The sequence below is a fragment of the Sus scrofa genome, chromosome X, assembly GCF_054392235.1.
Source record: "Sus scrofa isolate SSC_HxYL_T2T_F1_AM1 chromosome X, Sscrofa_HxYL_maternal_Yorkshire_Landrace_v2.0, whole genome shotgun sequence".
Classification (NCBI taxonomy): Eukaryota; Metazoa; Chordata; class Mammalia; order Artiodactyla; family Suidae; genus Sus; species Sus scrofa.
The window spans coordinates 107,199,365-107,220,547 of NC_139401.1; the positions used below are offsets into that span (position 1 = coordinate 107,199,365).

At 41.5% G+C, this 21,183-nt stretch overlaps 2 protein-coding genes across 6 annotated transcripts in view; one reads left to right on the forward strand and one right to left on the reverse strand.

The window, feature by feature from the left end:
* KLHL13 (kelch like family member 13) overlaps positions 1–14,774 on the reverse strand; it is a 406,437-nt gene extending 391,663 nt beyond the window's left edge. For all 4 annotated transcript variants that reach the window (XM_021080433.2, XM_085008247.1, XM_085008249.1 and 1 more), the window contains exons 1-3: positions 14,710–14,774; positions 12,950–13,088; positions 3,672–3,792 (exon numbers count right to left, since the gene is read on the reverse strand). The gene's annotated coding sequence lies outside the window, so the exon portion shown is untranslated. The remainder of the gene's footprint in view (positions 1–3,671; positions 3,793–12,949; positions 13,089–14,709) is intronic.
* Positions 14,775–14,968: 194 nt separating this feature from the next.
* Positions 14,969–21,183, forward strand: part of WDR44 (WD repeat domain 44) — a 75,495-nt gene continuing 69,280 nt past the window's right edge. For both annotated transcript variants that reach the window (XR_014835541.1, XM_021080420.2), the window contains exon 1: positions 14,969–15,456. Coding sequence is in view for 1 of the 2 variants with exons in the window: in XM_021080420.2 (XP_020936079.1) it covers positions 15,380–15,456 (77 nt within the window). In the remaining variant the exon portion in view is untranslated. The remainder of the gene's footprint in view (positions 15,457–21,183) is intronic.

Consider the following 21,183-nt stretch of genomic DNA (forward strand, 5'->3'; position numbering starts at 1 on the left):
TAAAAAGACGAAAGACAAAAAAAAAACCAACACATAGTTAGAGGAGCTCTCTTGTAGTGCAGCAGGTTAAGAATCTGGCCTTGCCATAGATGCGATAGAATATGTTCTTTTATTTTTTTTAATCTTTTTTTTTTTTTTGTCTTTTCTAGGGCCACTCCCACGGCACATGGAGGTTCCCAGGCTAGGGGTCTAATCAGAGATGTAGCCACTGGCCTATACCACAGCCACAGCAACGTGGGATCTGAACCACGTCTGTGACCTATACCACAGCTCACGGCAACACCAGATCCTTAACCCACTAAGAAAGGCCAGGGATGGAACCCGCAACCTTATGGTTCCTAGTCGGATTCGTTAACTACTGCGCCACGACGGAACTCCAGAATATGTTCTTTTAAATGCAAGGCTGATGTCTGAGATGGCGGGGAAAATAAGAGCCAGTAAGGATGTGTCAGCATTAATCCAGAATAAAAAAGAAAGCTCTGAAGCTGGCATTTACCTTTAGATAGCTACTGGTTCCTAATAATCCTAGAGTTTAAAAAAATTCTAGTAGTTTTAAAGGGTCTATCAAGTGCAAGGGATAAAAATCAATCAATCAATCAATCAACCAATCAATCCTGGGGCCCTGGCAAGGTTACAAGTTGGATCAGGCACACAGCATCCATTTACTTCTCTGCTTAAAGCCAGACCCCCAAAAGGATGATGCTTTTAATGGATGAACAGGAGAAAATTTACCACCCAGAGGCAGATGGTAGAGATAGGTGCTTGTCTTGGTTTTAGCTCTGGGTAGAACAGAGAAAGAGAGAAATTTCCTTTAGAATCATAATCCCAGGCAGGTCTGGGTCCAGAAGCCACATTACTTCTATGGCCAAAACACCATATGCCAGAAATTTAGCTTCAAATAGTTCTGGATTGGCAGTATTCCCATGGGGCTAGTAGGAGGAAAGTACAACTCTCCTCTGGAAGAATTCACTCTAAACCCAGGTCTCAGTCTTCAAAGACAAAGTTTCAATGAACGTATGCTCACAAATAAGTACCATAATATACTTGAGGGAAAATATGACAGGTGAAGACATATGGAGCATATAATGAGAAGGATCAACATGCATCTAATGGAAGATCTAGAAGGAAATACTAAAGATAATAAGAGAGAGTGGCTAAGAATTTTCTGAAGTTACTGAAATGCACAAATCCTCAGATTCAGGCTGTGTTTAGAAAGCTTGCTCACTCTGTCTATTAAACTTACTAGGCTAATATCAACCCTTCATTTTGCCCACATGAAAATGAATCCAGGATTGATCACAATCAGGGTGTCCATTCATGTCATCTTTAAAAGGAGCAAAGGCCAATGAGTACAGTTGCTTGAATAAGCCTTTTGGTTTTGTTTGGTTTTGTTTTCAGAATACTAGAAGTGAGATTATGTATAGTCAACATAGACTTTTACTTCAGAGTCTGAAGTGGTATCTGATAGGTGAGCTCTGTTAATTCTAACTCCTAGCTTGGCCATTCTGCAATGCCCAAAAGGAAAAACAGGGAGAAAAGTATGCATTTTGATGCAGTATACTGGGAAAAGCATGCACTTAAGGGCCAGGGACACCTAAGTTCAAATTCTGACCCTGCTACTGTACTTCAGGTCCCTATTTATAAAATTAAAATAAAAACACAGTGGAGGAGGAGTTTGAGAACTGAATGACTGAAATAACATGTACAATGCCAGCCAGATCATTGGTATAGAACAAATGACTATTCCCCTTTTATCACCCATCCCTCTTTTTAGGTCATGATTTTCAGACTTTTGTCTGAGTCTGAGGTCAGATCTATGATTAGTTTTTAAACAAATTGTCTGCTTTTGACAAAATGGTTATTTTGGGTATAAAACTTTGTTTAAAACTTGAAAAACTAAAATCACGTCTACTATTTCTCAGTGTCAAGATGTATATGGGCAAATTGGGTCTAAATAAAGATTGAAGAGATATTCACCAACCAGAATGGCCAGCCAACATGACCCACGTGAAGAGAACAGCTAAAATGGGCAAAAAGATCTGGTATGACAAAATAGTCCATAACCTAGCACTAGCCAGGGAACACAGGAAGACGGTGATCAAGGCAGGCTGGAGAAGGCTGGTGACCAGAAGTTTAGGCTTCAAAAGGGAGGGACATAGGCAAAAGCCATAAGTGAAAAGCCAGGGATTTAGTTATTCAGGGACCAGGCAATGACAACTGGGAACACAATTCCCAGATGATCTGCATCACATGTGTCAGATTCCAAGCAGAGAATACGGAAGCTACAAGTTAGAGCTCAAATCAAGAGCTTAGATAATGGAGATTTAAAGCCCAGCCCAGAAGGACTAAGCTATTCCACTGTTAACCCACTAATAGTACAGTGCCTGGCACATAATAAACCCTCTGTTGAATGAATGAGTGAGTGAATGAATGAATGGTCAAGCAACAACAGTGAAGCCAGATAAAAATACTGGAAGGTCAGTAAAGACTAACATAGAAACTAAGTCTAGGAGTTCCTGTTGTGGCGCGGCAGAAACCTCGTAGCGGAAATGGCGCAGTGGAAACAAATCCAATTAGTATCCATGAGGATTTTGGTTCAATCCCTGGGCTCACTCAGTGGGTCAGGGATCTGGCATTGCCATGAACTGTGCTGTAGGTAGCAGACACAGCTTGGATCCTGAGTTGCTGTGGTGTAGGCGGGCAGCTGTAGCTCTGATTCAACCCCTAGCCTGGGAACTTCCATATGCCGCAGGTGCAGCCCTAAAAAGCAGGAGAAAAAAAAAAAAGAAACTAAGCCTAAATTCTAAAGTCAAGCAGTACCACTCAACCATAAAAGAGAACAAAAATACCGTATGATATCACTTATATCTGGAATCTAATATATAACACAAATGAACCTGTCTATAGAAAAGAAACAAACTCATAGACATGGAGAGCAGACTTGTGGTTGCCAAGGGGAAGGGAGTGGGATGGACTGGGAGTTGGGGTTAGTAGATGCAAATTACTGCATTTGGAGTGAATAAGCAAGGAGGTCCTGATGTATAGATTGGAGCTGTATCCAATCACTTGTGATAGAACATGATGGAAGATAATACAAGAAAAAGAATGTATATAAATGTGTTAGCTGGGTTACTTTGCTGTACAGCAGAAACTGACCGAACATTGTAAATCAACTATAAATAAAAATTTATTTAAAAAAAATAAAGGCAAGCAGGTTCACTCAATGATTAAAGACCACAGAAGCAGGGGAACCAGGCAGTCCCTAACATCACATGGGTAGCAGGATTGTTGAGGCTCTGGAGAATATTTTGCAAATGGGGTTGAATTTTGGGTGTACTGTGTGTGTGAGGATATGTGAAGCAAGATACTTCTATTATGCTAAAAGCATGTTATGTTATTTTTTTCTGAACTCACTGTTTTTTCTTCTGTTACATTACACCTTAGTGTTCACTCCCAGTGTTACATTTATTCCCAAATACTCTCAAGGACTTCAGAAAGCAAATACACCCGCTGATGTATTATACTTGTTTTGCCACGACCTACCTAGATCTGTGCTTCTTACCTGGCAGAGGGAAGATAGGGATATTTAACCCTGGAGTAGTTTTCTATTGCTTCATAACAAATTACCACAAAGTTAATAGCCGAAAAAAAGTACAAATTTGTTAACTCACAGTTTTGTAAATCAGAAGTCTGGGAGGAGTTCGCAGGTAGTCTAGTGCTTAGGACTTGGCACTTTTACCGCTGTGGCCCCTGTTCAATCCTTGGTCAGGAAACTGAGATCCCACATCAAGCCTATGCATTTTGTGGCCAAAAAATTAAAAAAAGAAGAAGAAGAAAGCTGGGTAACAGTGTGGCTGGGCTCTCTGCTCAAAGCTCTTTTTGTTTGTTTGTTTTTGTTTTTCTGTCTTTTTCCAGGGCCACACCCATGGCATATGGGTTCCCAGGCTAGGGGTCTAATCGGAGCTGTAGCCACCGGCCTACGCCAGAGCCACAGCAACTAGGGATCTGAGCCTTGTCTGCGACCTACACTACAGCTCTCGGTAATGTCGGATGCTTAACCCACTGAGCAAGGCCAGGGATCGAACCCACAACCTCATGGTTTCTAGTCAGATTCGTTAACCACTGAGCCACTTCGGGAACTCCTGCTCAAGGTTTAACAAGGCTGAAATCAAGGTGTCAACTAGGCTGCTTTCTCATATGGAGCTTGAGGTCTTCTTCCCACCTCATTCAGGTTGTTGGCAGAATTCCCACCCTGTAGCCACCGGGCTAAGGTTCCCATTTCCTTACTATCAGCAGAGAGCTACCCTCAGTTCCTAAAGGCCACATTCCACACCTCCTGGCCCCCAAAGGCAGCACAGATGTTTGCTTTCTTTTTTTTCTTAGATGTTTGCTTTCTTTTTTCAGATGTTTGCTTTCTTCCAAGCCTGCCCAAGTGTATTTCTCTGACTTTGTTTACCCACCAGTCAGAGAAAACTCTGCTTTTAAAGGGCTCATGTGATTAGGTCAGATCCACTCATATAATCTCCTATCTTAGAGCCAACTGATTTGGGACTTTAATTACATCTGCAAAATTCCTTCATAGCAGCACCTAGATTAGCACCGAATTGAATAACTGGGAGAAGATGTGTGTATACTAGGAGCTAGGAAATTTTGGGGGTCTACCTTAAAATTCTGCCTATCATAACCCCCAATGTTGAGATGTTCCCATTTAGATAAATACCATAGAAAATGAGGGGAAAAAAGAAATATCAACCGTTTTAACCTTTTTATTGTAATATCATTATTTCAGACACTTCACTCGTTAACATGGCTCATTTGCTACAAGCTAGTCAAACTAGAGGAGACTGGGGAGATAAAAATAAAATAAAATAAAACAAAATAAAAGTATGACATTGGGCTTAAATCTTTTTTTTTTTTTTTTTTTTTTTGTCTTTTGTTGTTGTTGTTGCTATTTCTTGGGCCGCTCCCGCGGCATATGGAGGTTCCCAGGCCAGGGGTTGAATTGGAGCTGTAGCCGCCAGCCTACGCCAGAGCCTCAGCAACGCAGGATCCGAGCCACGTCTGCAACCTACACCACAGCTCACGGCAACGCCGGATCGTTAACCCACTGAGCAAGGGCAGGGACCGAACCCGCAACCTCATGGTTCCTAGTCGGATTCGTTAACCACTGCGCCACGACGGGAACTCCGGGCTTAAATCTTGATCACTAAATGTTACCTGTGGGAGTTCCTGTTGTGGCTCAGCAGTTAATGAACCTAACTAGTATCCATGAGGACGCAGGTGCAATCCCTGGCCTTGCTCAGTGGGTTAAGGATCCAGCATTGCCGTGAGCTGTGGTGTAGGTCGAAGATGCAGCTCGGATCTGGTGTTGCTGTGGCTGTGGCTGTAAGCTGGCTACAGCTCCGATTGGACCCCTAGCTCGGGAACCTCTATATGCCACAGGTGTGGCCCTAAAAAGACAAAAGACAAAAAAAAATTTTTTTTTTAAATGCTACTTGTGAAACTGGGTAACTTCCTTAACTCATTCTAAACCTCAGTTTTCCCACCTATAAAATGAGAATAATAGTAGTATATTCCTCATATAATGCATGGATTCAGTGAAATAATATATGCAAAGTACTTAATACAGTATCTAGCACTAATTTAATGATAGCAATTATTATTTTTTCATTGAATGACATAAGTCATGCAAAACTACCTCAGAAAGCATAGTGATTCTAATGTAACATATTATCATTAGGTACACATCGAGGGCATACCCTTAGACAGGTATCCTGTACATGAGGTGGACATGTTTAGTATGTACATATTGTCATGTATTTATTTAATGTACCACTGTTGTGGTGGTGGTTTTTCCAGCTGCACCCACGGCATATAGAAGTTCCCAGGCCAGGGATCGAATCTGAGCCAGAGCTGTGACTTACACCACAGCTGCAGCAACATGGGATCCTTAACCCACTGTGCCACAGCAGAAACTCCTATTTAATGTACCACATTAATTGTGAGGTTGAAATTCACATTTATCTTTGTCTCCGAACACATCCAGCGTAAACACATTAGCATACACTTGATCCTTGAGAAACATGGATTTGTGTGGATCCACTAATATGCGGATCTCTTTTCAATAAATACATACTACAATACTACATGAGCCGAGGTTGGTTGACTCTGCAGATGTGGAACCAGATACAGATGGCTGACTGTAAAGTTATAAGTGGATTTCCGTCCTCATAGAGGGTCGGTGTCTCTCACACCCATACTGTTCAAGGGTCATCTGTATATTCCCAAAATGATAAACATAAGAAGACTGATAAAATCTTTTTCTTCCTTCCTTCTTTTCTCTCTCTTTTTTTTTTTTTTTTGGTCTTTTTAGGGCTACACCCAGGGCATATGGAAGTTCCCAGGCTAGGGGTTGAATCAGAGCTGCAGCTGCCGGCTTATGCCACAGCAACAGCAACAGCAGATCTAAGCTGTGTCTGTGACCTACACCACAGTTCATGGCAATACTGGACCCTCAACCCTGTTACCACTGAGCCACGACTGGAACTCCTTTTTTTTTTTTCTTTTTTTTTTTTTTGTCTGATAACCATCCTTAAATAGATTAAAGATTTGTATGGATTTAGTAGCCAGAATTGTAACCAGTGGATGCTGATTACAGAAACGCACATTTGGGCTAAATACAGTGAAGACATTTGCTAACATTTATCAAAAAAACAGATCCCACTCTGGCACTATGGGATCGGCAGGATCTCTGGAGAGCTGGGATGAGGGTTCATTCCCACACTTGCACAGTGAGTTAAGGACCTGGCATTGCCACAACTGCATCTCAGATCTGATCCCTGGCCTGGGAACTCCATATGCCATGGGATGGCAAAAAAAAAAAAAAAAGAAATGAAAAGGATTGGGGGAGTTCTTGCTGTGGCTCAGTAGGTTAAGAATCTGACTTCAGTGACTTGGGTTGCTCTGGAGGCATGGGTTCAATATCCGGCCCAATGCTGTGGGTTAAAGGATCCAGCGTTGCCATAGCTGCAGAGCTGCAGCTTGTATTCAATCCCTGGCCCAGGAACTTCCGTATGCCTCAGGTGCAGCCATTGAAAAAAAAAAAAAAAAAAAAAGACTGGGGAGTTGCTGTCATGGCTCCGTGGAAAACAAATCTGACTAGTAACCATGAGGCTGTAGGTTCGATCCCTGACCTCGCTCAGTGGGTTAAAGATCTGGCGTTGCCATGAGCTGTGGTGTAGGTTGACTCAGATCTGGCATTGCTGTGGCTGTGGTGTAGGCCAGAGGCTACAGCTCCAATTCAACCCCTGACCTGGGAACCTCGATATGCTGTGGATGTGGCCCTAAAAAGATAAAAAAAAAAAATAGATTGGGTAAATAGTAGGTTCCATGTCCCAGAGTAACCACTTAATGAGGAAGTTTGTAAAAGGAATTCATGCATTAGATATGAGGCTTACACAAGTGACCTTATTTAAAGTCCCTTCCTTTTTTTATTACTCAATGAATTTATTAAATTTATAGTTGTACAATGATCATCACAATCCAATTCTATAGGATTTCCACCCCACAACCTCAGTGCATCCTCCCACCCCCCCCAAACTGTCTCCTCCAGAGACCAAAAGTTTTTCAATGTCTGTGAGTCAGCATCTGTTCTGCAAAGAAATTCGGTCTGTCCTTTTTTCAGATTCCACATGTCAGTGAAAGCATTGGATGTTGGTGTCTCATTGTATGGCTGACTTCACTTAGCATGATAATTTCTAGGTCCATCCATGTTACTAAAAATGCCAGGATTTCATTCCTTTTAATGGTTGAGTAATATTTCATTGTGTATATGTACCACATCTTCTGGATCCACTCCTCTGTCAATGGACATTTAGGTTGTTTCCATGTCTTGGCTATTGCAAATAGCGCTGCAATGAACATTAGAGTACATGTGTCTTTGCGAGTCCTGGTTTTCTCTGGATAGATGCCCAGGAGTGGGATTGCCGGATCAAATGGTAGTTCTATTTTTAGTTTTCTGAGGAATCTCCATACTGCTTTCCACAGTGGTTGCACCTATTTACAATCCCACCAAGAGTGTACTAGGGTTCCTTTTTCTCCAACCCCTCTCCAGCACTTATTGTTTGTAGACTTTGGATGATGGCCATTCTGGCTAGTGTAAGGTGGTACCTCAGAGCGGTTTTGATTTGCATTTCTCTAATAATGAGTGGTGTTGAACAACTTTCCATGTGTTTTTTGGCCATCTGGATGTCTTCTTTGGAGAACTGTCTGTTTAGATCTTCTGCCCATTTTTGATGGGGTTGTTTTTTTGGTATGGAGCTGTAGGAGGTGTTTATAAATTTTGGAGACTAATCCCTTGTCAGTTGATTCATTTGCAAAGACTTTCTCACATTCTGTGGATTGTCTTTTCATTTTGTTTAGGGTTTCCTTTGCTGTGCAAAAACTTTGAAGTTTGATTAGGTCCCATTTTTTTATTTTTGTTTTTGTTGTCATTACTCTAAGAGGTGGATCTAAAATGTTGCTGTCGTTTATGTCAGAGAGTGTTTGGCCTATGTTTTCCTCTCAGAGTGTTATAGTATCTGGTCTTATATCTAGGTCCTTAATCCATTTTGAGTTTATTTTTGTGTATGGTGTTAGGGAGTTTTCTAATTTCATTCTTTTCCATGTGGCTGTCCAGTTTTCCCAGCACCATTTATTGAACAAGCTGTCTTTTCTCCATTGCATATTCTTGCCTCCTTTGTCATAGATTAGTTGGCTGTAGGTGTGTGGGTTTAACTCTGGGCTTTCTATCCTGTTCCACTGATCTATATGTCTGTCTTTGTGCTGGTACCATATGGTTTTGATGATTGTTGCTTTGTAGTATAGTCTGAAGTCCGGGAGCCTGATTCCTCCAGCTCCATTTTTCTTTTTCAGGATGTCTTTGGATATTCTGGGTCTTCTGCACTTCCACACAAACTTTAACATATTTTGTTTGCGTTCAGTGAAAAATGTCCTTGGTAATTTGATAGGGATTGCATTGAATCTGTAGATTGCCTTAGGTAGTATAGTCATTTTGATAATATTAACTCTTCCAATCCAAAAGCATGGTATGTCTTTCCATCTCTTTGTGTCATCTTTGATTTCTTTCATCAGTGTCTTATAGTTTTCAGAGTACGGGTCCTTTGACTCTTTAGGTAGGTTTACTTCTAGGTATTTTATTCTTTTGGATGCGATGGTAAACAGGATTGCTTCCCTAATTTCTCTTTCTGATCTTTGTTAGTGTATAGAAATGTCATCGATTTGTGTATTAATTTTGTATCCTGCGATAAAGTCCCTTCCAAGTTTAACAGTCTATGAAATTCTAGCTGTTGCTGTTGAGTGTGTGTGGTGCATGCACAGACATGCGTGCATGTGCACTTACATGTATTATTAGCCTGATTGATATTTCTATATAAATGGCTGCCACTAGATTGTTTCATCAATTATATATATATATATGTAATATGTATTAATTGGTGAAACAATCTAGTGGCAAACATTTATATATACATACATATATACATATATATATTCTTTTCCTTCCATGAAAGAAAAACGAAAGATTTCTTCCTGATTCTGACTTACAGCGATTTTTTGAAGTATAAAATTCATGTCTTAGTTTATCTCTCTTTAGATTAGGCCATACATATTGCTTATTGTTTTGAGAAACAAAATTATGCCTAGTCCATATTATTTGCAGTGAACCTCTAACATTATACTTTGCTTCTAGAAGCTCCACATCAGTGCATCATTTCACAGTTGCTTTGGAAATCACTATTACCATTCTCTTTGTGTGTCAGGCCTGCAGTGCAGAAAACATGACTTTTTAACTAATTACATTCCAACATTTTCTTTGTGGGTATTTTTTCCAAGTTCGTTTCTTAGTGGCACTTATTAAACTGTTCCAGAAGCTAAGTGTGATACCTGTAATAGGCCAGGCCTCACAGTCATGCATTATACTGGGAATGAATCTCAGATCTTCGTTTTGTGTGTAAGTCCACCTTGTATATAATTGGTTATATATTTTCTTTAATATTTTCCCCTTGTTTACAAAGTAATACATATACATCATAGAAAACTGAGTCATTATATAAAGGGACAAGTAACCACAAATTTCATTATTATTTTAATCATCAAAGATAATCACCATCAATTCTCTATGCTTATATACACATATACATAGATAAATAATTTTACATCAATGGGATTATTCCTCATGCAGTTATTTCATAACATCTGTTTTCATTTAATGCATCATGAGCTCTTGTCATGTCAATAAATATAGAGAGTTACCCCTTAACAACTCTGGTTAGCACACTGTTCCTGTCTGCTAGTAACCCTTTCTTGGAAAAAAACAACACTGCATACTCCATGTGGCCCTAGTGGGGAAGATGATCACAGTAGTCTCTCCCTACATGGTGTGTGGCAGGGAGTCACTTGATCCAGGCCTGAAAAATCAGAGTTCTCCACTTCCTCTCTTCTCAACCTAGAGAGATTTCCTAAAACCAATTAACAGAGACTCTGAGATTTAACATATCAACACTGGGAGACAGAAAGTCTCACTTTGAGATTGAGAATTATTAAGACATTATAAATTAAAGTTGCTTGCAGCCATCTTTGCTGGCCTACAAAAAGGAAGCTGTCCATGATGGGAAAATTGAAGCCAAAGCTCAAAGAGAAGCAGAGATGGACTTCCCATCGTGGCTCAGCAGAAATGAATCTGACTAGTATCCATGAAGACTCAGGTTCAACCCCTGGCCTCGCTCAGTGGGTTAAGGATCCGGTGAAGATGTGAGCTGTGGTGTAGGTTGTGGATGTGGCTGTAATCTGACATTGCTGTGGCTTCAGCTCCAATTCGACCTCTAGCCTGGGAACTTCCATATGCCACAGGAGCAGTCCTAAAAAGACCAAAAAAAAAAAAAAAAAAAAAAAAAAAACAGAAGAAGCAGAAGCAGAGATTAGCAAAGATGAGAGGCAGCCAGAAAGAGAGAGTGTTATTTTCTTGTTTGTTTATTTTTTGCTTTTTAGGGCCGAACCTGTGGCATATGGAAGTTTCCAGGCTAGGGGTCCAATCGGGGCTACAACTGCTGACCTACACCACAGCCACAGCAATGCCAGATCTGAGCCATGTCTGCAACCTACACCACTGCTCATGGCAACGCTGGATCCTTAACCCATTGATCGAGGCCAGGGATCAAACCTGAAACCTCCTGGTTCCTAGTCAGATTCGTTTCTGCTGCGCCACAATGGGAACTCCAAGAGAGAGTATTTTGACATATCTTAGACAGTGGATCCAGCTGTGCCTGAAGCTACTTCATTTGGACTACAATCAGTGCTGCTATAAGACAACATATGCTTTTCCCCAAATTACTGCTATGCAAAGTTGTTCGAGAAAAACCAGAGGGCTGATGTGGGCAATTGGGCAAGGAGTACAACATTCGGAAACTTTGTCAATTACACATATACAAAAAGATACAACCTAATGAAAATGGTAGCACAGTTTTGCACATTAAAGGGTTAAGAAATACACAAATACTACAATACATATGGTGCTTTATTTTGAAAAAGACCTGAAGTTTGCTTATGGAAATGATTATCAGAAGGGTTGCAATTTGTGAGTTATCGTAAAGTGATGGAAGGAGGGTTACCTGAAATCAGAAGGAAAGCTGTAACTTTAGATGTGGATGGGTATGACTTAAAACATGCACGATGAACTGAGGTAACTGGTAGATGTTTGAGGTCTGTGTGTGTATATTGTGTATTCCTACGCAACTTGATTCTCTCAGTTATAGTTTTCTGTTTTTACTAATGTTTCTGGCTGACAAAATTGCAGATAAGCAAATGCAAAATTCATCTTACACTTAAATTGTTCTCTAACATATTAATCACAAAGGAACAGAGAAGTGTTATAGTGGTCTGTATTTGACTATGTAAGCGAATGAATTCCCTTTTTTTGTTTAAGATAATTCTGGTTAGCTTTCTTCCAGGGTCCTAAAGAGTAATACACAGCTACAAAAATATTCCACAGACAATAGTAACACATTTTAAGTCCCAGGTTGGCTTTTCATGTCTTGACACATTCCCAGACTATCTTATTCTACTTTCAGTTCTTCTGTGTTCAGAGAAAGAAACTTCATTTTAATATTAAAATAAACTATTTTTAAGCACATTGAGTGCGGGAGTTCCTTTTTTTTTTTTTTGTCTTTTTGTCTTTTTGTATTTTCTAGGGCCACATCCTTGGCATATGGAGGTTCCCAGGCTAGGGGTCTAATCAGAGCTGTAGCTGCCGGCCTACACCTGAGCCACAGCAACACAGGATCCAAGCCATGTCTGCAACCTATACCACAGCTCACAGCATTGCCGGATCCTTAACCCACTGAGCAAGGCCAGGGATTGAACCCACAACCTCATGGCTCCTAGTCGAATTCGTTAACCACTGCGCCACGACGGGAATGCCAGGAGTTCCTATTGTGACTCAGTGGTAATGAACTTGACTGGTATCCATGAGGACTCGAGTTCGATCCCTGGCCTTGCTCAGTGGGTTAAGGATCTGGCGTTGCCCTGAGCTGTGGTGTAGGTCACAGAAGCAGCTCGGATCCCACGTTGCTGTGCTGTGGTGTAGGCCAGGCAGCTGCAGCTCTGATATGACCCCTAGCCTGGGAACCTCCATTATGCCGTGGGTGCTGCCCTAAAAAGAAAAATAAATTAATAAATAAAACCCAAGAACAGATATTTCAGGCAAAATAAACACATCTTTTGACATCTTTAAAAATGATAATAAGTGGTACAAATGATGATGTTCCCAGAAATTCACTTTCTCATACAATTGATAAAAGCATTTAAATAGATAACTTTGATAGCTCTAAAAATGTTATCTGCTCATCATTCCTATTTCATTTTAACTTTTTTCTAAGTACAACATTTAAAGTACCTTAAAAGGTCCAAGAGAGGTGATGTGGTATAATGAAAAAAAGCACCAAATTAGGACTCCATATTTTCCTCTATTGCTCAAGTCTGAACTCCTGGAAGATAAGAAGTTGTCGTCTTCATCTTTGAATTATCCTCAGCACCTAGGATAGTATATAACACCAAACTTTAATTTTTAAGGCAAATATAAATTCATTATTACATTACTAGGAAGAAAATAAATGCAGTTAGTTTATTTACTTATATCCATAAAGAAAAACGCCTATCTTTTCTAGTGAGCAACAAAATAAAATGTTAGCACTTTAAGATATATTTTTATACGGTGGAAATTAACATGTTTAAAACACATAAAAGGAGTTCCCGTGGTGGCCCTGTGGAAACAAATCTGACTAGTATCCATGAGGACACAGGTTCCATCCCTGGCCTTACTAGGTGGGTTAAGGATCCAGCGTTGCTGTGAGTTTTGGTAGTCACAGACTCGGCTTGGATCCCACGTTGCTGTGGCTGTGGTAGGCCAACAGCTACAGCTCCAATTCAACCCCTAGCCTGGGAACCTCCATATGCTGTGGGTGTGGCCCTAAAAAGACAAAACAACAACAGCAAAACACATAAAAGCTAATAATTACTGGACTGTGACAAAAGTCATGTCCTCACAGGATTCACAAATCCCTTACGTGCAATTCTTAAAACTGAAAAGCTCTGGAAACTAAGTATTTTTGTTTTGTATTTTTAGTAACTTATTTGACAGATTAATCTAGCCTAAATTTATTTGGCAGTAGTAGCTGACCTGAACTGAAGGATGCTATTTACTGGTATTTATTTACCCCATGTGAATCATCATACGGTTTCCTGCAAAAAATATTACCCTGTTTGATTATGCAGTGTTTTCCCTGAACTCCCTGGGGTGTTACAGAATATACAGTATATGGCATTTGGTTTTACACATGTCCTCCAGACAATCCTAGATATTTTCCTGGTTGCTTTACACAGAGGAATCTAGAGCCCCATTCCAGCCTCTCTGAGGCCATGGCCCAGGTCCCAGTTGTCTTTTCAGCCACCATTTTGAACAACAATTGAGGCTGCGCAACAGCTCGGAGCACCTTTATGTTCTGTCAGTGGGAAAAATAAATGTGCATTGTGAGCATATAGAAAGTCAATATTACCACTTCAATGGTCAATGATGCGTTAAGAAAGAATATCTTGGTCTTCTAAAAAGCACCCTTTTATTTTCATCACTGGACACTGGGCAGGATCAGAATTAAGTTACTAGCTCTCAGCCTTGCGACCCAATCTGCTCAATTATAGATTTACCATTTGACTGCCACACATCTTGACCAGTATGTAAGAATTTCTCTCACCTTAAGTGTGGGCAGCAATAGACATTTATAGAAAGTAACTGGGGGCCCTATACCGCTTCAGCTCCAACAATAAATCCATTATTACCCCCACGGAACTGGCAAAGTCCCCAGTTAACTCTCACGGACCCCACCCTCGGGCCCGCAGGATCGTATCTAGGGATCTCAACAGGAGTAAATAGTAAATAGGACGGGTTAAGCCTGTAACGCTAGAGGTGGGGGACCCGCCTACATCCTAAAGCGGGACATTCCGAGCTTGGATAAATTAAAACGACGTAAATTCAAACCACAATGCCAACTTTTCCCAACAGCATTTCCTCACGGGAAAAAAGCAGCCCCAAAACACCCTTCTAAAAATACTTCTCTCTGGAACTGTGGAGTTAGTGGGTGAGACACTGCGGGACCAGACCTAGTCCTGGCGTGCTCCACAGAGCCGAAGCACCGCGCCGCTCTTGCGCAGGTTCTAGACTCCTCCCCTCAGGACGCTCATCCCCACCCTTCCCCGCTACTTCCGGCCCTCATCGTACGCCCTCAACGCGCTTGCGCCGTTTTGATAGGCTTCTGGAGTTGAAGAAATCTGAGCGCTGCCTCTCAGGAACCGCCCCCGCCTCCTCTTCGCCCCGCCCACGCTTTACCGGCCCCTCCCGAAATCTCGCGAGGGTAGGTGCGCGTCCGTATTTTGCGGGCAGCTAGCTCTCTCAGCTGCTGTAATTGCTGCTGCGGGAAGAAATTGGAGCTGCTGTCGTCGGCGCGCCCGCCCTCCCCCACTGAGGAGAGCCACCGCCTCTTCTCTCACTCTCCTTATACACCTATCGCCGGGAGCGGTGGCAACAGCCGTACCTGGACCCACCGCCGCCTTTTCAGGCGGCCGCTCTGCCGGTCATTCCCGCAGCCCGGCAACTGCCGGCGGCCCCCTGCCCCTCTCCGGCTTCTCACTTGAGATCTTCTGTTCCCTCCTCATCCTCGCCCGGGACCCACCTCCCCACGGTCTCGCCCGGGTGGAGGACGAAGAGGAGGAGACGAGAGTCACCCTCCCTCCAGGCGGCGCCGGCCCCCTCACCCGCGGGTGTGTCCTATAAATGGCGTCGGAAAGCGACACCGAGGAATTCTTTGATGCCCCTGAAGATGTGCACCTAGGGGGCGGCTACCCTGTAGGGTAAGTAACGAGCCACGGCCCAGACGCCGGGCGTCGCCGTCCCCCGGCTTCCCCCGTGCCTTCCCCCTACACCCCTCCCAGGTCCCGCTGTGTCCGCCACGGCTGCTCTTCTCTGTCTCCTTCGGGCACTTCAGAGTGAGTCGGGGGAGTGCGATCGCCCACTTGGGGCAGCTCCCCTCCCCTTTTCCGTGGTGAACGGCCGCAGGGGGTCTTTCGGAGCCCCTCTCTCGTCCAGCTTTCTGCGAGGTGGGACAGTTTACGAACCCGAGAGTCGGAGATCTGTATTTCTGGGGTTCAGAGCTTACCTTTGAAGCATCCGTTTTGGCCTTGGGGACCATAGATTAAAGGAGCCTTAACAAGAGATACGGCATTGCCCATTTTTTTCTTTCTTTTGCCGCTAACTTACCGATTGGTTTCAGAGGTGATTGTCCCTCTCCCTATTTGCCGTCCTCTTTTCGTTGTACAGAAAGAAAAGGAGCGGGGGAAAGATTGGATGTTTACTTAGGACAGCCTTCCAGCTGATGTGCACTAGATCAACAGTATTTTATTAAAAGAGCACCTTACCGTGGGGCAAAGGAAATCGAAGACCAGGTCCTTTACCATTAGAGAGAATGCGGTCTTCAAAGAGTAGTCGGACATAAATGTGCACAACCGACTACAGAGATACAAACGAGTGCTGAGTAATCTGTGGTTAGAAGGGGAGCCACAGCTTTATGCTCTTTATCTAATTTTGCAAGATGTTTTAGTGGTGATTAATACGGGAGATTGTGAGTAGGAAGTACAGGAGTTGTACTGCTTGGGACATCTACTTATCCACTCCTCCACTTTTCAAAGTTGGAATAAGGTTCAAAGCGATTTCGCCGAAGTCTTCTATGTACTTGCGTGGAACTGGAGGCAGTGAAGTACATTTTCATGCCGTAAGAACTTGAGAATTGGTGAAATTTGTATGTTAATGTAAGTCACTAAATGGTTCTGGGAGTCTACTGCCTTCGAATTGCAAGCTTAGCTGTGGAGGAAATAGCTTAATGCAAATTAAGTTATCTGTATATTCTAGAAGTCATTCTAAAACCCAATATGTGCTATACATAATATATACCCTAAAAGTTACAGCAACACAATCAGAGAAATGTGTGTTGGTAGATCACTGATGAGTGTGTTTCCATCAACCTCCATATCACTGTTAAGGGATTTGGGGGCAGCAGTGGCTGATCTTGAGATGGCATTGACTCTCCTTCAGTATCTGAAACAAGTTTTTTGGTGGATGGTAGAGGATAGAAAATTCACTTAGATTTCCAAATGCATTGGAGTCCCCTGAAATTAAATTTTGGCTTTGTGGTTTTCCCCTTAAAGTAATGAACTATCAATTCAAGTTAAATGAGAAACCTAATCCTTTAGTACTGTGTGTGTGTGTGTGTGTGTGTGTGTGTGTGTGTGTGTGTATACGGAGGAAGGAAAAAACAATGGACATATTTGATTTAATCAATTTGGAGTTGTGTGAATATTGTTCCTTTTCAGTGAATATAACAAATCTAATTTCAAAGGACAGTTATATCAGGACCTGTGTAAATTGCCTAGACCAGTACCTACACAGAGAAAGAACTCCAATGTTCAACCTCTTCTCCTTTCTTTCTTAGAATTAGCAGATTTAACTTCATGCAGTGCTTACTTTGGGAGGAAGTATGGAGAACGTGGAGTTATTTAACTTATCTAAACCCTGAATGAGTCATTTTGATAGAATCGATAAGGTCACTTCTTCCCTCATGGAATAATATAGCTTCTCAAGCACTTTGATCCTTTGATATGCTAGGTAAAAAGTGAAAACGTCTCTTGGGACCTAGCCTTCTGACTTTAGCTCTAACCTGCTCAAATATTGAAGGTGTTGAGCTCTGTGGATAAAACTGCTGTCAATCTGTGAATTTCACAACTCCTTCATGTATTAGTGAGGGGATTTGGAAGAGAATTAGACTCATCTGGAGAATTGCGTCTGAAAAGAACCAGCAGTACTGGGAGGACTGCATGAGGTTGGCATCTTCAACATTTCCTCTATCCTTTGTGACAGTTTTTGTCATTTGCATAAGGTACTGTGAGACTTGGCTGGGTAACAGCCTAGAAATGTAGTGAGAAATCTTGATTTATGGGAACATGTGGTGTCATTAGATATCTGGTCATTAGAAATATCTCCTCTCCCTTGAGATGAGCTGGAAGTAGCACACCATGTAATCTCTAAGAGGTTAGCAGACTGAGGTTGGGCACTTTAAGAAATGTTCCTTGCACAGCCTGTTCTGCAGTACACAGACCATTTCTCCAAATTGTAGTAAACTGAGTAGGCAGTTGAGAGTTAAAATGTTTTGTTAATCTGAAGAATCCATGTAAACAATCCATTTCCTAAAATTGATTTATTCTTTTCCCCCTCCAATGGTGTCTTCACCTTTGTTATTCTACTCTTTGAAAGCAAATTTAAAAAATTGTTTTAAATATAGTTGACTTATAGTGCTGTGCCGATTTCTGCTGTATGAAAGCAAATTTAATGTTAAAAATTAGCCTAGTTTTTAATAGAAAGACTTGGTTCAAATGCAACCTACTTTTCCACAGTGGCAGATCATCTCCACTTGTCCAGCTTTGCAATATACACCACAGTTATAATGCTTTACTTTGATATTTTAGGTCAGATTTCCTTATTCTTTTTTTTTTTTTTTTGTCTTTTGTCTTTTTGTTGTTGTTGTTGTTGCTATTTCTTGGGCCGCTCCCGCGGCATATGGAGGTTCCCAGGCTAGGGGTTGAATCGGAGCTGTAGCCACCGGCCTACGCCAGAGCCACAGCAACGCAGGATCCGAGCCGCGTCTGCAACCTACACCACAGCTCACGGCAACGCCGGATCGTTAACCCACTGAGCAAGGACAGGGACCAAACCCGCAACCTCATGGTTCCTAGTCGGATTCGTTAACCACTGCGCCACGACGGGAACTCCTGGTTTCCTTATTCTTAATCTCTGTTTTTGTGAGGAACCTTAGGCTCAGAGAGGTTAATGAATTGGCCTAGGAGACACAGTTTGTAAGTGACAGTTGGGATTTGAAACCATTTCTTTAGACTCCTACTCCGGTGTTTTTTTCTAGTACATCATAGCTGCTCCCACACTGTGTGAATGTGTGTGTGTACGTGTGTACGTACAGTTTAACCTCCTCCAAGAGATTCTGGAGTAAAAGCTTTAGGACCAACTTGCTGAATTAAACTGAAGCATGTATTTAAAACTAGCAGCCCAGACTTTTCTGTTCTCTTGGCTAGAAATTCTCACTTTTCTCTTTCAGTAATGTGTATTCTATTTTGTCAGATAGTAATATTATAAGATCATAGCATGTTACAGCTAGAAGGGACATCTAGTTAAATTCCTGCATATAAATGTGAAAGCCAAAGCCTGGAGAGGGAAAGTGACTTGTCTAGGGTGTCATGGCAAATTATTGGCAGTTAGGATTAAGATCCAGATCAATTTCACCATCGAGGGGTCTTTTCTGCAATCATGCTATCTTTTGATAAAGCAGGAAAGGGAGGAGGAAGTTTGGTGTAGTAGAAAAAAAGCCCTGGATTATGAGTCATTTCATTTCCTCATCTTTAATTTGAGGAGAGTTTAGCAGACTCGATGGTATTTGGTACATGATTCAGGACCTATAGGTTTGAAATTAAATATTTACTGTATGAAAATTATATATATGTAAATTATACACTTCCCTGCTAACTTGTGTGGATTATACATACACGTACTAAAGGCTGACACTAAGAACATGTTATAAAAGTAAATGTGATGGGAGTTCCCTGGTGGCCTAGTGGTTAAGGAGCATTGTCACGGCTGTGGCTCTAGTTACTGCTGTGGCTCTAGTTGCTGCTGTGGCACAGGTTTGATCCCTGGCTCAGGGAACTTTTGCATGCCATGGGCATGGCCAAAAATTAAAAAAAATTTTAAATAAATGTGACATTTTGAACATTTCTTAATTTTTTTGTTGGCATCCAAAATATTTTTAAGTCCTTGGAAGGAGGGATAGACTGGTAACATTTTTGTAGTAGGAAGGGGCAGGAGATCGTTTAGCCCAGCCCTCCCATTTAACTGAAAGAGAAACTTAGGCTCAGAGAGGGGAAGTGACACATTGCTGATTAGTGGCAACTGAGAACTAGAACCCAAGCCTTCTGAGTCCTCATTTATACTGTAATGCCTTGTCTGTAGGAGGGAAAGTATTGCCAGGTATCCCTGCTGTGGGTTCCTGGCACTTAACCCTGTTAGGGGGACTCTTAAGATGGTTGACCGATATCTGCCATGATTCTATTTCGTTCATGCCTTGCTGTCAGGGGACGTGGACTGTTCTAGGGTCCTAATTTGCCCACTAATTTTCTCCAAGTCAGGGTGAAAAACGGTGGCAGGATAACTGATCTAAGAACAAGGATGGTTATTTGTTTTGTTTTATTTACTTTTTTAGTTAGTGTCAACCACAGTCATCATTTTGGATTGAAGTTGATGACACAATCTTGATTTTTAAGACATGAGAAGAGAGATCAAACTGTTCCAAAGAATTGTTTGGTCTAAAAAATAAAAAGTTGCATAGCTGCCTTTGTTGAAAACTCAGCTTCTCACTTTACTTAGGTGTCAGAAACATTTCTCTCTGAATTGAAAATTACTTGAGTCCTTAAAAATGGCTGTTCATGGGTTGGTGTTTAAGCACAGATTATATTTAATCATGGATTATATTTGATTGCTATTGACTTTGTGGATTGATAGAAATATATTTACATATGCTGTTTTATCACATCCATGTGACATCATATTGAAGTGGGGGAAAACATTCTGCATATTAACTAGTAAATTCAGGCTCTAAATTTAGTGGCTTCCCACGGTCAGTTTGGTGAGTCATGGAGGTAGGACAGCCCGAAGCAGTACTGCAATTTGGCGGCTCATTTTGAATCTGTACAACCTCCTGTAAACTGAAAACTTTATTCTGTTCTTATGATAACCTGCTTCATAAAATAGGCGAGATAAAATATGATCTTTAAAAGTGTTAAAAAAAAAACACCTAGTTTTAGCATGTTGACAATTCAGTGGTGATTCTACAGAACAAAAATAACTTGTTAGTATTTGAGACTTATTGTGTAACCTTTACATTACATGCCAATCCATGTATTCTCTTTGCTTCATTGTTTTGATTTTGACAAAATCAGGTGAATTTGCCAGGCAAGCCCCTCATACTCTGTTTGTGTCCTCCTCATACTCTGCCTACAATTCTCGTAATTACTTCCTGGGGTATGTATGTGTAGGAAAGGAGTGTTGATGGCTAGCACCGGTGATGGTGGAGTAGGTGGTGAAGGTAGCCCCAGCAGCCAAGATATAGATTATGAGGTCAGACAAATCATACTACTCGGATACACAGACACAAAGTGAATTAAATAACCCTTTCTGTAAGAGATTAATAGCCCTTAGAGAGATAACTTCAAACAAAATTTAAAGTAATAAAAATTGTAGGTACTTTATGATGCCCTACGGGTATTTAACTTGAATTGATAATTAATCTACATTTCTGTTTTCCACACAGAGCTAAGCTAATTCCTACAGACTTTCTTTTCACAAGGCCTGTTCTGCCCTAGCTGTCAAGTATTATTCTACTAACAAGCTAAACTTTAATTGGGTGCTTTCCTTACTCTTCTCAGTGGAACCCTGTCTATTCTCTTATTTCAAACTGAGCAGTCTTT